The sequence below is a fragment of the Coturnix japonica genome, chromosome 2 (assembly GCF_054131305.1).
Source record: "Coturnix japonica strain WE chromosome 2, WE-NBRP24, whole genome shotgun sequence".
NCBI classification, from domain to species: Eukaryota; Metazoa; Chordata; class Aves; order Galliformes; family Phasianidae; genus Coturnix; species Coturnix japonica.
In genome coordinates this window covers 82,461,114-82,477,728 of record NC_140664.1, presented here as the reverse complement: position 1 = coordinate 82,477,728, position 16,615 = coordinate 82,461,114, and the positions used below count along the sequence as shown (strand labels likewise).

General features: G+C 34.4%; 1 protein-coding gene across 3 annotated transcripts in view; it reads right to left on the bottom strand.

Moving 5' to 3' along the window:
- Positions 1 to 286: 286 nt before the first annotated feature.
- Positions 287 to 16,615, bottom strand: part of CDH12 (cadherin 12) — a 510,555-nt gene continuing 494,226 nt past the window's right edge. For all 3 annotated transcript variants that reach the window (XM_015854453.3, XM_085537824.1, XM_085537823.1), the window contains 5 exons: positions 15,609 to 15,745; positions 8,684 to 8,805; positions 7,046 to 7,163; positions 2,989 to 3,240; positions 287 to 1,845 (listed from right to left, as the gene is read on the bottom strand). In XM_015854453.3, the coding sequence (XP_015709939.2) occupies positions 1,346 to 1,845; positions 2,989 to 3,240; positions 7,046 to 7,163; positions 8,684 to 8,805; positions 15,609 to 15,745 (1,129 nt within the window). In that variant the 3' untranslated portion in view covers positions 287 to 1,345. The remainder of the gene's footprint in view (positions 1,846 to 2,988; positions 3,241 to 7,045; positions 7,164 to 8,683; positions 8,806 to 15,608; positions 15,746 to 16,615) is intronic.

Here is a 16,615-nt window from a genome sequence, read left to right as displayed (position 1 = left end):
CAAAAAAAAAAAAAAAAAAAAAAAAAAAGATAAAGTACACATTAGGAAGAATTATTAGTATGAGGATGGTGAGGCACAGAAAACTTGCCCATAGAAGTCATCAATGCCCCATTCCCATAAGTGTTCAAGAGCAAATTGGATTGGTCTTTGTGGCTGTCTGGTCCAGTGGAAGGGGTCCCTGCCTATGGCAGAGTGAAGATAGCTGATTTTTAAGATCCCTTACAACTTAAAACATTCTATGATTTTATGAAGAACAAAATTACATAATAAGGATTCCATCCTCAGAATGCTTTATAAATTTTTAATTAGGGTCTGACACTAAAATATAATGGTGAACTGTAGCAGGTTGACAGTTGAAAAATAATTATCTCTGTAGTCAATGTTTCTATAGTACCCACAGATGAACAAACTTCAGTGATAATTACAATGGAAAAAAATGACTTGATACTAAAAATACAACATTCCTAAACAAAGAAACAAATAGAAATAAATTCTTAAAAAACAAAAAACAGCAAGTGTTTAATTTTCTAATAAGAGTTTCATTTTAAAAAAGGGAAAATTCCTTTGGGTAAAGGAGTAGCTGCTTTCATCTTTTATTATTCTGAAAAAAAAAAAAAAAAAAGAAATATTTTCATGAACTTTTAAATATTCATTGATGTATGCTAAAATGCTTTCCTTTTTAATTTTGGCTTTACATCTTCAGAGTCAGCAATAGCATTTTAAATTTCAATTTTCAGTGAAATTTTAGAAGAAGAAATATAATGTCTTGACATAGTGTTTTCTTCTTAGAAAAAACCCACAAATATAACCCCCAAACACAATGTACATCCCTCTTGGTTTTAATCATTAGATATACTCCAGGAAGGTATCTCCTTTTTTGTTCTATAAGAAGTCAGCATGTTGCTATTGCTTCTTGTCTTAAAGTTCATGTCCAATTCACCATTCAGTTTTTTAACACCATCACAGCAGACTCTTTACCACTTAAATGATAAAAGTTTCAATAGGCACTTTAGTGGAATTACGAAAAAGCTACCACTCTTCCACCATGATGCCAGAAAGCTATCTTCTTTCTAAGTCAGTCAGTAAACTGTACCTTGTAGGCCTGAGCTTGTCTCAGTGTAATTCCAGAGTAACAAAATAAGAACAAAAAACTGTGTATATTACAGGATTTATCTCTTCTTTGCAGATCAAACAAAAACTGACAGTATGATAAATGTAGTAACTTGCTGGAAACAATTGCTGTCTTTTATAATCAAAGGAATCCTGTCCTATTATAAAGCTTAGGTTTATCTTTTTTAGTTGTTGTTGGTTTGCTTTTCTTTTTATTTCACTGTTGTATTTGTTCTTAAGTGACTTTGTCAGGGTTATAACTTTCCTCTTCTCCAAACATGTCTGCCAAGATCTTAAAACGAGGTCCCCAGTCACTCAGATAGTCATAATCCTGGTCTGCCTCTGTAGTAAGGGATTCTATAGAACTGAGGGACTCTGCAACAGATCCATTTCCTTCATAAGCATAAGTTGCCAAGGAGTCATAAGGGGGTGCAGTTGGGTCAACATCATTTTCCTGCAGCCTTTGATTAATGAAATCTCTTATGTCTGTGTTGTCTTCCACTGGAGGTCTCTGACGTGGATAACGCAAGGTGTCTGGTTTTATGTCCCTGCGCATTTTGTTATCTTCAATCACTTTGGGATTCCTCAGAGCACCAATGTCGAAAGCCTGGGTGTCCTCTTCTCCACCTCCTTCATCATCATAATGGATAACATTATCTCTGATGTCTTCTTTAGAGGTCATCAGGGTGTCCTTTTTCTTCTGCCTCCGTAGTGCTACATATAGTACTACAATAACTGTAATGAGAGAAAACTGAAGTTAAGACATGCATAAAAATAATTCAGTACTCTGATGATATATCATTATACTTCCTTTGAAAGATGCAAGCAATCAAAAGGATTTTTTTTTTCCTTAGAAGATAGACTCCTGCTATTATCATAAAAATAGCAGTGCTCCATCCAACAAAAAGTCATTTGCTGTTTGATGTATGAATCTAACTTTCTTTAGTGCTTGCTGTGAAGGGAGTAACAAATAATTTTCTTACTGTCTTGCTTTATGCAAAAAATAGAGGTGGATAGGAATTTCAGTTCAGATAGAGAGAGATGGGATTCTTTTCTAAATGTGTTCCGTGGATTAATAGAGAAAAATTCCCACATTTTGACATTAAAGAATCATAGAATCATAAAATTGCTCAGGTTGGAAAAGACCTTAAAAAGATCAAGTCCAAATGAAACTGCAACCTAACCATGCTACCCTAACAACTCTCCATTAGGTCATGTCCCTGAGCACCACATCCAAATGGTTTTTAAACACATTCAAGGATAGTGACTCAACCACCTCCCTGAGGAGCCTATTCCAGTGCTTCGCGATCCTTTCTATAAAGACATTTACCTGATATCCAACCTAAACTTACCAAGAAAACAAAATGAATACAAAACCAAAACAACAGCCACTACCAAACAGTGTTGAAGAAAGGGAAAAAAAAAAAAAAAAAAAAAAAAGATAGACAAAGGAAGTCTAACTTCAGTTATTTATAAAGTACATTTTTTTTGCCTCTGAATTTTGAAGTATCACATGCTATTACTGTCAGTAGGGCCTGTCTACTTTAGTAATTTTAAGAAACTGAAATTTTTCAAGAGACATATTTCTGTGAAAGCATTTCAGACATAAATATTGCAGATCAAGTTCCACTGAAAGCTACATCTTTTCATGCAATTCGAAATATGTAGGTGTTAGCAGATTCACATTTTGGTCAGCACTTTGAAATGCTATTCTAGAAAGTTATAAATACACAAGTTCGTAAGAATATCAATACATTTTCAGTTTTGTTGTTGTTGTTTGTTTGTTTGTTTTTAACACTAGATTAAGCTAATGGGAGCACAAATTAATTAACATATGAGTCAGAATAACATACTTGAAGTTCTATCATGAGAACTAACCTAGAAGTATAACAATACACAAGAGAATTGCAATCAGTGCTCCTGTACTGAGGCCTACTGGCAAGAAGATTGCTTCCACATTGCAGGACAGAATGGTACCATCAGAATCACATCTGCAAACCCGGATGGTCATTGTGTTTGTACTGCTCTGGACAGGGTAACTGCTGTCTTCTATTACCACTGGAAGAAAGTACAGCTCCTGCTGCCTTCTGCTATAGCCATTTCTCCTGGTTTCAATCCCAGCTGTGTTGTCTGTAAAACATGAGAGACATTATAGGATTTTTATTGTTCACATTATTTACCCTTGTTGTTTGTATCAGCTTTGCTACTGGAAGCTGTTTCATTTCTGAAACTCAGTGAATGACATCGTCTTATGTATTTGTATTGTCTTAACCTTACAGAAAGAATCATATTCTGATTGGTGTAGCTAAGGTATTTCCAAACAATCAAACACTATATAATTTCCATCCTAAGACTATGTTCCAAACAACTCTAATTGCAAGAGGACTTAGATTAAGACTCCATTAAATCATTCTATTCCTTTTGAAAAAAAAGAAAGTGAAATGCTTGGGCAAAATACAAAACTCTTTCAGCCTTGTTGCCCTATTAAGACTACAGAAATGAAGTGAGTAATTTATAACCAGAACATTTTCCATCAATTAGTCAAAAATGAGTTCAGAGCTCCTAGAAATTATGCTTTGTCATTTCTTCTCTGTAGCTTGTCAGTTATCACAACTTTTCTTGAATCAAACAGCAACAAGGAAATGATGTGAAGATTAAAAGAATTACATTGAAAACAGAAAGAAAATGAAATTAACAGGCAATCAATTAGATGTCAGATTTGAATGAAGGTAGCCTGCAGCAGTAACCATTTTACCATCTCAATCATACAATTTACTATATCTTTAGAGGAGATTATTTGCTGACTGTGTTATGAATCTTATCCCTTCTTGGAGGCTCACAGTATGAAAAAGAATTAAGGCCTCTGAATAAAATAGGGGCAGTTCAGAATGCAGATCTGAGTAAGAACAATAAGAAAAGAAGCCTAAATATCCAAAATAAAGTACATTATGAATGAATTCCATTCAGAAAGCACTTGGCTGACAGAATGTTTATTTCAGATGTCATTATTTTGTTGAACAGGCATATACACATATCAAATTCAGTAACAATTAGCTTTGAAAAATAGAAGTATTTCAAAACTGCTTTATTCAGACCAACTTCCATCTTCAGCTTATTCTCTCTCTCTGTTTCATCATGTGCACTGCATAAAAATTGATCCAGCTTCATCTTAACATTATTTCTATTGATTTTTTTTTTCTGCTGCAGTGTTGAAGATCACTTTTATAGATGCCACAAAGAAACCAAAGAACTTTCCATTTTCTTTTAAAGAGAATGGAACAGCTCAAACTCTCAAGTCATTGGCTTTGAATCTATTCTGCTTCTCTTTTATGACCCCTTTCACTATTTTTCAATGTCCTTCTGAAAATAAGGATGCAGGCACATGTTTGAACTCTACACAGAGCAGTCTGGATCTACAGTCTGAAGTAAAGACTGCTTCTGGCTCTTCAGTCTATTTTAACAGAGCCTCTAGTTGCACGTTGAGCTTCTCTCTTGCTTATCTTCACAGCATGTTATATTCTGAGGAGTACAAGGCCTGGAAAAGTTTATTCTAGAATCACAGAACCATTTGAATTAGTAAGGGATCATTAAAAGTCATCTAGTCCTACTCCCTTCCAATGAAAATGGCCACCTTTTCAAAGTCTGACCTTGAATGTCTTCAGGGACAAGGTAGCCACCACATCCAAGGGCAACACACTCCAGTGCTTCACTACTCTCATCTTAAAAAAAAATAATAATATTTCCTTATATTCAAAATATATATTTCCCCACTTAATTTAAAACCATTTCCCCTTGTCTTATCAGTTCCTGCTAAGGAGTCTATCCCTTCTGTCTTACAACCCCCCTTTATATACCTAAAGGCCTTTATCAGGTCTCCTCAAACACATTATATCCAGTGTCATTTCACAACACCCATGATTTTATCATTATAGAACAGCACTTATTTTTGGACTTCTTGATGTGTTTAAAAATGTTAGTAGATATATTTACTTGTAAAAGCATTGTGTAATGTGATGAAAAACATCAGTTTCTCAAATAAAGCCAAAATTCCTCTCCCAAAGAACCTGCTTGATACTAATACAGTCTCTAACTCAAAAATTATGATATTTATATTTTTTAGAGGTATTCTTGTTGTAGCAAAAAGAAAAAAAAGGGGAAAAAAAAAAAGAAAAAAAAAAAAAAAGATGCTCTGTTATTATAAAACAAAGAGCAGAAGATAGTGCATTGTGCTGTTTTCCAAGGAAGCACCACCACAGGCTGCTAAGCAGACAATGGAAAATAGCAATAATGGTGCATTATTAAGAAGAAGCAACCTTCAGCATTAGGTCTAATGGGACAAATAATGCAAAACATTTAAATCTTGCTTGGCATAACTATAGATATTGAAATGAAACAGCATTTTTAGACAGCAATGGATGTTAAAGTCAAACTGTTTAGGCTAAGTACTTCAGAAGAATAATGATCTAATCTTCCAAGAATAGAAGTAAAAGGATTTCATTCCATTCCAAGGCTGTCCTTTATATTTGCTGAAATCTCTGTCTCAGGATAAATACTTGAATGGCCTCTGAAAAAAATGCTAAAAAGTACACTTTTTTTTATTTAATAAGTTAATAGTATTCATATCTGCAATTTTATGAATTATGTTTTCATTACATGCTGTATTATGTATATTTTATATATACATTTATATACATATACACATATATATACATATATACACTATATTTAATAACGTATTTTTAAATGAAATTCTCTGCTCACTCATAAGCTTGTTTTAGTTATCTATGATACACTTTTACAGAACTCACTGATGAGTTCTTTATCCACTGATTAGTCCATCCTTCAACTTAACACATTTCCAATTTAGAGATAAGGATGTAGTGTGGGACCTTGTCAAAGGCCTTGCACAAGTCCAAGTAGACAATACAATTTGCCTTTCCTTTGGCCATTGGTATATCTACCCTCCATTCTGTCTTGGAAGGCCACAAGATTGGTCAGGCACAACTTACCCTTGGTGAAGCCATTTGAGCTGCCCTGGGTCACCTCCACCTCTCACACATGCCGTAACACACCTTCCAAGAGGATCTCCTCCATGCTCTTTGCAAGAATAAACTTGATACTCACCTTATCTCATAAAGGACCTGATTATTTGTTAGGCCTTTAGAGTAGCTTTGATAGCTTTTACCATTGCTCATTCTATCAGTCATATGTTACCTCAGTTATAGATCTCGCATTTTCAGTCGTATGATCAGAGGAAGAGAAACATAATACAGCATAACCAGGCAAAGCTGATGCTGGTTGTTGATTTCTATATAAAAATATCAACTGTCAATTCTCTACAAAACAATAGTTTTTCATCCTGAGTTGTTCTTTGCCATTAACTGGAAGATTCAAATGAAAAATAAACGTAATGTTGTCAGTAGGGACAAAAAGTTGGGTGGAAAATCAGTGAAGTTAATCAGATAAATCCAGAAATTATTCAGTGTTGTAGGATGTTGTATTGCAGCAGCACTGCTCATATTTAGAACTAATTCTCCTACAGGACTATGCATCCTTCAGAAAGCATGATAGCTGCATGTTTTGAAATCAGTTTGAAAAGTAGAAGCATTTAAACAAGGCAGCATTAGTGCTTTCTTTAAAGATAAACCTGTATTAATAAATGAGTTCTTCCTGATAAACTGAATGATAGAACGAAGTAATTAAACATGGAGCAGTGTTTTTGCAGGCCTGTGAGAAAATGCCAGTCTTTGGTGTTCTAGCCCCTTAAAGTGGAAAGAAGTGTAAGACCTGGACTTATATTATGTCCTAGATAATTAACAATTAGAAATGTGTCAAATAAAATTTCTGTGGGCATGACTGGAATACAAAGTAATCATAATGGTCATTATAATCACAGCCTGCTGTTATGAAAGAGATATATGGGTAAACAACTTACTTCTGTAGTCGTGGACTGTGAAATTTGGTTTGTTAGAAGCCTCAGGTGACAGTCTGAAGGAAAACTTTTGCCCAGCTGGTGACAAATCTTTGTCTGCGGCAGTGACAGTCTGTATTACCTGAAACCAGATTAAGATTAATTTTGAAGTCAGTTCACTCTTCTAGAAGACATAGTTCTGTTAAAGTGGAAAGTGAACCTCAGGTGAAACAATAAAAGGGCAATCCTTATGGATTACTATCATTCCTCTAGTGGGTTGGATGGTGGAGGCAGGGAGTCTGAATGCTACAGTCTCTAGAGATCTTGTGATATCCTAGAATGTCTTGTTTGGATATATAGGAAGGAAATCAGAAGAATTTCCCCTATAATAATATAAGAAGCATCTAATAGTTGTCCTTTTATCTAAACGCTATTGTTTGCAAGTAAGTTAATTAGAGACACTTCACTTTATCAGTCACTTATACTATCACTGCTGGGACTAGAATATGCTAGTACTTCACCCTAATTTTACATCTCCAGATGAAGTGGAGAGGTTTTTAAGGTCTGTACCATCTCATAATGATGGAGTATTAGGACATGAACAATCTAAAATCTATGAGATTCTAGAGGACAGTACAGTTACAATATTTCATAGTAGGGCTGACACTGATCTACATTTCTGCACCAAACATTTTTGGCAATTGTTTATGTAACAAAATATTTATAATTGCTGTCAGCTCACTGATTATTTCAGCCTTTCCTGTAAAAGATCACCCTTTATATTATTAGTGTATGGATAGAAAACTAATGGCTTTGTCCGATAAGCAAGAAATTTAATTTTTCTGACAAGTAACTGGAACATGCAAACTATAAAAAAGTGAAAAAGAGAGGAATATTATATGAAGTCACAGGCATATCTGTAAAATAAAGCAATAGATATCACATAGGCTGATTACATATTACACACATATAAAGAGAATTTACTTATGACATGGCAGGGTGCATAAGTTACTTCTGAGGTTGATAGTTACCTCATAATTGAACAGGCAAAGTTACAAGTCTTGGAAACAGTGCTAGCTGTGAGTAAGTTTGATGGTATCCTTGGTGCCTTGCAAAACCTTTGCCTTTTGCAGGGATATTCTGTTTAGCTGTGCAAGTTTTTTGTAGGAAGACCACATGCCAACAGCCTTTGGCCCAACTCTGTTGACATCGGCATCACTGATGGAATAAGACAACATTCTATATCTGTTGAAGTTTTTCCATGCAGTGTATATGAAACTGTTTATAAAAGCAAGCTTTCAGGAGGACTGACTTTGGCACTGTGAGCTCTTTTTCTGTGGATAGGACACAGAAATGTGCGAACTCCAGCCTGCTGTGTTTACTTTCTTGACCATAATTTTACTCCTGTACTTGATTATCTAAAATTAAGAGCTTCTTTCTCCTGTCATAGCTGTTCCTTGCACAGTACCAAGTGTCTGTGGTCCATATAATCAGAGATCATAAAATAAAAAGACCATAAATAAACATCAACAAAGAGAATTCCAGAAGATGAATACTTATAACACATTTTATTTACAAAATAATTCTAAACATGATGTGATTTTTTTATACCCATGATTCTTCCAATGAGAAAAGGTGAGGCAAAATAGTAATTTGAAATACCTGTCCTGGTTTGGCATTTTCACATACAGATGTCTCATATGGAACTGAAATTTCAGGAGGAAACTCATTGACATCCAGGACGTTTATTATAACGTTGACTTTGCTGGTTAATAACGGGTTACCTATAAATAAGTTTTAGGAGAAAAGAATTAAAGGATGTTATTTATGTTTGTTTATCTCCAGTGTCCATGAGATGTCATAATATTTTTTGATGCCAGTATGGTGACTTCTAAAAATCCTTGCTTTACATTCATTTCTGATTTGTATGCGGGAGAAAAAAAGAAGCAAGCTTATCATTTTGTACCAGACTTTGATCTATTATTGTTCATGGAGTAAAGAATCAATCAACATGATTATGTTTGTCAGAGCATGACTTACAGAATTTGAAGTTACACCTGTAATTATAGGAGTGAACTTTTCTCAGATCAATTTTCATGGAGTCTTTGGTGAACATTTCCAAGAATTAAAACTGAATTCTGCTTTCAACAGTGGAATACAAAAAAAAAATCAATATGATTTATCCACTGTTTACATCTTCAGGATATTAAGGAGGTAAGTAGTGCATTTAGTAGGTGAAGAAAAGCAAAAGAAAAAGACATAAAGAAAAAAAAAATGCTGAAAATCAGAAAGTCACTGGAAAATTTAGCAGCAAAATATATAGAAATAGGATTCAACTCACGGATAGATTATTAAGCTACGTCATTCTTACTTGTTTAACTGCATAAATAATTACAAGTAGCAAATACTTTGTGCAAAATAAATGATAAAAATTGTATGTATCAGTGTCTGTTCATTGCCTTTCTAATGCAGATAATCATAATTTACTAGCAGATATAACTGGTCACTAGAAGTATTTTATATACAAGATTATCTGCAAGCTCAGTGTCTGATGGCAAGGTGATATAAATTCAATACTGAGCAGATAAAATTGCCTTTTATTTTATGTTTAGACACAGATGTTCAGATATGTTTAGAAATAGATACATAAAAAAACAGTTTAGCTGGTGAGTCAAAAAGATAATGTAATTATCCCTTGTAATTTTAAAGACAGTCAGTGACTACTGAGAAACAGTTAATTATTGCAGAAATCTATGCCTGAAGAATGGTGGTGAGGGAACGACAACATGTGGTCTGGTCCAAGAACAAGAAGAGTTTTCTTGAACATTCACATATAAATGTCCCATTTATATTGTTTGTGTTAGCTGCTAATTTCAATTTCTATAAACCTTTGAACATCTATTATTTATAACCAACAGCAGGGAAAGTCTTTTTGCAGGTCAATGCCTACAACATACAACTCATCAACAAGAAATTCACTGTAGCGCTGTTAAAATTTTACATGGTTTCTTCCTTGTTCTTAGAAACTACTAAATTGAATGTTTTCAAGGAATCTCTGCCAAAGCCAAAGGGTTTTCCAAATTGATTTTTTAGTTAAATAACAACAGCTGCAAGCAAAAGCATGCTTTACTTGTTTACATGTAGTGGACAAAGCAACCATCCTAAAAACTCAGACTGAACTCTTAAAAGAGACCCACAAAAACACCATCCAAATCTCACAATACTTTTAGTTCTTTCCTGTGAACATAACTAATTTATACAGAAATCTCACAACCAGTTTCCATGCTTTTTGAACGCTCAATCATTTTCGAGTGACCACTAGTACACAAAGGTCTCTGTAAAAAATCTTTGTGCAATATGAATGTGGATAGGCCTTGGTCTAGCAGCTGAGACTCTTTAGATGCCCAAAGAGCCAGAAGAAATCTGAATCACTTGCCCACATTTGAACTGGTTCCTCTGTACTATCAGGAAACAAAAAAAGTACAAAGAGGCTGTTTTGATCAATGGAAAGCAGAACCCCATCTCTGAATATGGAAAGAGATCAGCTAAGTCCTGAGGAGATCGTGTTTAAAGTTGCTGACAGAAATCAAACCTAAAAATCTTAAACCTCCCTGCTAGCAGTACCCATGCAGAGAGCACAGTAACTGCCACAGAGTAATTCAGGCTTTCCTTCAGGCCCTGCACATTTGCCCTAAGCTACTGCTGAATGGAATGGCAGGAGTTTACAATATATGTTCTGCAGACATGTTAGAGGTTAATTAATTCACTGTGGTGAATGTATAGGCATAGACATTTGTTCATTTCTTTTTAGAACTATGTACAAGAATGAATGTATTCACAATTCATGTATCATGTACATGGAAGGATCAGTTAATCACTGCAGCATGATTTAGAAGTATATACGAATATACATTCATTCTTTGCATTTATTTCTCACTGAGAGTTTGCAAGTCATTTTCTTGACAGGTGTATGTATATCTATTCTGCTAACTATAGTAGTAAGGTAGAATGTCTCCTTACATAAATGGTCAGCAAAAATCAAACATGAAAATAAGATTACTACAGCAAAAGATAGAGCTACTTTCTTTTTATGTGTTAGTTTCTTTTTAATTCTGGATTACACTGGTGTCTGTGTAACTACTCATGTATAAAAAGGAAGACAAGTAGAAGATTGTGTATAGCTTGGGATTCCTATATAACTATAAAGACCTGTAATACATGATGTTTACAAGGATAAAAAATTACATGTCAAAAACCACTTCACAAAGTTTACTTTAATCTTTGTTTTTGTCTTGTTTGCCCTCTGTCTGAAAATCATATCATTTTGAGTCCTGTGAGCACAGTAGTGATATGTGTGTGCTTGTGACAGTGAATGATTCACTCAGGCCATTTACTGAAGCAATTTAAATTCAAATTACCCACAAAAGAGGACAAGTGGTTTATCGTTAGCGTAGGAATTAAGAAGCTGATTTCAGGTTTCAATTGTCTGTATGACATCGGCAAATTAATTACTTTCTTTCTTCATAATTTTTCCTGTCTGTAAGACCATGACAACACTGCTTCCTTCTCTTGCTTGAGTGCCATGATCTGGAAACATCTTCATAGTTCAAGGATAATACAGGACTAGAAACTGTTAAAGATTTGAAAGAATGAGACTGTGAAAGTACAAGATATCACAGGACAGTGTGGGCCTTTCTGAGCACTGAACTGTGATTATTTATACTGTCAAATTCTTACAGTAACCTTGGCACAGTTTTGGCCTGGGGAAACTAGTGGTCTTTCAGGTAATTCACTTTTATGTAGTGAGAGTTAGTATGAATGAAGGACAGCTCAGCAAATTCATTTACGTGTTGCTACCCTGTTTGGAAGGCCAGAGTGTTTAATGACATAGAAGTAAACTACTCAGTGCCAACTGGCCTGAGTGCCAGGAAAAAAAATGCAAGGCACATATAATTTATTACTCTGGACAGAGTTTGTGGAATCAAAACTGTTCAGAAACAGGAACCATGGAGGATACTAGAAGAAACAATTAGGAGAAAAACAAAACAAAAATGAAAAGTAGAGAAAAGTTCAAGTAAGGAGAAACTGGTAAATTAAATGAAAAAAAAAAAAAAAATAGGATTTTGAAACATTCCCTTCCTGTTCATGCACTTTGTTCTACATGGAGGCTGATTTTTTATTTCAACAGATGGGTAAGAGACCTTTTGCATTCTAATGCCTTCATGTCTGTGTCATCATATGCATGTAGCAGAAGAGTCATCTGCTTTCCATAAATGAATATTTCTACTTTGGGATGAGCTTCTTTAACAAGGGTAAGAAAAAGGTTATAGTGTCTTCTGTCAAAAATGACAGTAGGCATCCATCACTCCACACTGAGTAGTTGTTCTGCTATTTGAAGACAGATTCACAGATCATGTTTAGAACAGGTATTTGTCAACTTTTCAGGGTTAGAAATAAAAAATGAACACCAATATAATGATACATGGTTTGAGCTGGTGACTCAATAACAAGGCTAGAATAACTTCCCATATCTAATTTCCCGATGTGGAGCCAGACAGTTCTGTCTGTATGCAAAACTTATTATGTTGTTTCTGGGTAATCAGGATTTCCCTCAGCTCTGAATACACACTAACACAAGCAACCCTAGAACAAGCAGATTTCATAATTTAACTTATTACTAAGGGCCAAAGTTTGGCTTCTGGTCAAGCTGCCAATCCACACCACAATTGCTGCAAGTAGGAATGAAAAGACAGAACCTACAGTTTAGGGAAGAATAGTTGCAGTATATCTATGTCAATAAATTAATAAATAAATAAAGCTGCGGGAGGACATTGGACATAAAACCATTTACAAATTCCCAAACAGCAAAGCTTTTAAAAAATAAATTATTTTTCTCTATAATGGGTCATGTCAATAGAGGACACACTGATTTACATAAGGCAATTCTCATCTGCCTCATTTTAAAAAAATGTAAGATTTTTTTTTCTTTTCTTTTTCTAATTAAAAAAAAAACCTAAAACAAACAAACAAACAAACAAAAAACAGCTTATCAGCTTTTAAGAAAAGTCTATGGTATAACATAAAGAGATACAAGCATAATTTGTGATTCTTACATAGTTTCATCCTGAACCTACAGAAGCCCAGTGGGGACAAGTACTAGAAAACCCCAGGACTAAGGGCATTTGGAGGTATCTGAAAGTTTTTTTTCTTGTTCCTTCAAGAGAAAAAATAAATAAATAAAAATGTGTGAGAAAGAAAAATAAGTATTTTAGCAAGGGATTAACTGAAATTAAAATGGTTATCAGTAGTTTGAAATCTCTTTATTTCACATAGGTGTGCTTAACAAGAGTCGAAAATATTTAGATAAGGACAAAGTCCTGGGACGAGTTTGTGCAACCATTTGCAATATTGGGCCCCTTGGTAATCTGGCATACATCAAAGCACTGTTCAGTGTCCTGTTACTATAAAAGATGATTATTGCAGTGTTTCTATATAAGCACAAAATCAATCACGTCTTTTTTGTGACAGAAAATTCTCCAAAATATTTTTTCCCCTCTCTTACTTCAGATGCTCCCCACTTTTCTCTTTGACCTTCTTGGCTGTGCACAGTGTATCATTTCTCAAAGCTGGCATTTATTTCTGTGTTATTTCCTACACACCTGCATATAGAGTTCTAAGACAATATAAATAAAATCTTCCATTTTTTTCCAAAGAAAGAAGAGACTTCCTCTAGTACAGCTACAGCAATTATTTTTGTTGCTATGGATAATGCTTTATAAATATTTTGATGTATGCTGAAATAAATCACAAGTATGTCTCAGGTCTAGAGCTTTAACTAGCTGAGTGTTGAAATTGGGAATTTCATAATATAGACTACCTGCTTCAGTTCTGCATAACATTATGTAAACTTGGAGATTTTAGCTAGCTTTAATTACTCTAGGGAATAATAAACAGATTCCTATTGAGTTTATTAAAATTGCAACCTTAATACAGAAAGATTTTATAACTCTCAGAAGATCCTTATCCACCAAAAAAAAATTAAGCATTACAGAAATGTAGAGCATTACAAGACTTCTTCACTATAGACTTTCAGTTTCTCTGAAAATGAAGTACAATTCTGCTGGACTTTTGGCATATGCAAATGCTTGTACCTCCATATAATCAATCACTTGAGAAGGTTTAGTCTCTTTTTCTAGTCTATTCCTTTTTCAAGTTAAGGATAAAATTCAAGTGTTAATTTGTCTAGTGTCTCTGTTAGTTTTTCAGACTCAGGTATTGATACCATAGTTCTCCATGAGATAACTGCAGGTGAGAATTTTGTTTTTTAATTTTATTTTAAGTAATATAAGCTTTCCTTGCTTCCAATATCTCCCTCTAGCTGTTAATAGAATGTCTTACATACTGAATCACAGAATCACAGAATTGTAGGGGTTGGAAGGGAACTCTGGAGATCACTGAATCCAACCATGTAGGTTCCCTGCAACAGGTTAGGCAGGAAAGCCTCCAGGTGGGTCTTGAATATCTCCGGAGAAGGAGATTCCACAGCCTCTCTAGGCAGCCTTTTCCAGTTCCTCAATGCAATGTTCTTTCTTATGTTCAGAATAAACTTCCATATTCCACTTTATGCCTATTACAGCTTGTCCTGCTACTGGGGGACCACCAAAAAGAGCTTGGCCTCATCCACTTGACATCTGCTCTTCAGCAATGTGTAATTGATGATATTTCTGTTAACACCTAGGTAAGTGTAGACATTTATAAATATTCGTAACTGACATCTCAGTGTCATGAAATATATTGAGTAAAACAAGCTATTTGTTTTTCTGGACACACAAGCAATACAGAATGAATAGGAAATATACTAGGTGTATTTTTGTACATCCTATTATGTCCTAAGAAAGATTTTTGTATTCTTTACCAAAATTCTCATTTGAATAGTGGTGTATGCCTACCAGACTTTCACTTTGACAGGATCATGAAGGAGGAATGCTACAAATGCTACATAGAATGTCAGTGAAGAAAGTTGGAGCTACTTAATACATGAGAAGAAGGGAGCTCTTACATGAAAATAAAAGCTTTACAGGAGAAGTCAGAAAGAAATAAAGCAAACAAAACCAACAATCATACAGTAATAGAAAACAAGTAGTTAAGAAGAAAGAGACTTGAGCATAGAGAAAACTCAAAATCAAAGAGGCAGCACACAAGTTGATTCATTTAGTGCTCTAAATTATTAGCATGCTATTATGACTCAGTTTTACTGTAATTCTTGTCTGAGAATTAAATGAATGTTTATGTATGGAGGAAGGTCTCTATACATTCTCTTCTGATTTCAAGCATTCTTGCTGGTAAGATTTTTCAGCTTTTGAAGGGATTGTTCTTGCATGAGGACTACTAGAAGACCATTACTGTGCAGGCCTGTTTGAATGTCATAGTCAGTCTGTGAAAATGATATTTATCAGGCCTTTCGAAACCATTTCTTGGTAAATATACACTCTTCACAAAATATTTATGTTCAAGCAATACATTCTGATAAAAAAAAAAACAAACAAAAAACACATTAGCATATTAATTCAATTTGTGTCATACTTACTAACTTTACTTGCAATTATAGAAAAATTGTACTGTGCTGTGCTTTCTCTGTCCAGTAATTCGTTAGTAGCAATGGTTCCTTCATTAGCATCTATTGTAAAGAAGCTGTCCACATCATTCTTCCAATCGATGAAGTATCTGTATATGAAAAATATTAAATAGAGTAGATGCAAATGTGCAGTGATTACACATTTATCATAACAGCAGTCTAGCTACTGGAGCTGTTATTTTTCTCTTCCCAGCTATTACCATCTTTGCAGGAAGAAGACAATAAGCTATGATTTGTTTATTTATTTATTTATTTATTTATTGTAGAGTTGGAATGTTCAAGGGGAAAAATGAGCATATAATAAAAGATTTAGTATTTCTCCTGTTCAGATTATTTGAAAATGGGTTCCCAAGATGTTGATGCACAGCTTTTGTTGATGTGATCACTTACGCCCATCACTTTGTAAAGCACTAGAGAAGCTCACAGGGAAAAAGAGAAAAGCTGTGAAACAGTGCTTGCTTAGTGATGGATAGTTGTTCCTATCTGGTCTCTTTATATATATTCATAGTTACAATAGACTTAATGGGCTGACAGAGAGGTGTCCTGGTAGAACAACTGTTAGTACAGCCTACTTACTTAGAGGTCCTTTATCAAAAGAATATTGGAACAGTCACTGTATAGAAGACCTCTTATTACCCCTACCTACAGAGAAGCATTAAAAAGCTCTTTGCTTTTGGAAAGAGGGAACAAGTCTGACTTTCACTGGAGTTGAGAGGAATGGGGCAACATTGTGATTTTTTAAAATTCTTTTGCAAAAAAAGGATGAACACAGGACAAAATCAAAACTCAAAATGTGTATGCATTTGTTATTTGTCCCTACCAAGGACATATTAGGAAGAAGAGATGTGTTTGTAAATGTAGCCACTTAAAAGCAATCTGATAATTATTCCAAAACCATTTACCTTAAATGCTAATTAATTTGAAGGTCTATTTTCTCATTTGATGCTACTGTTTATAAG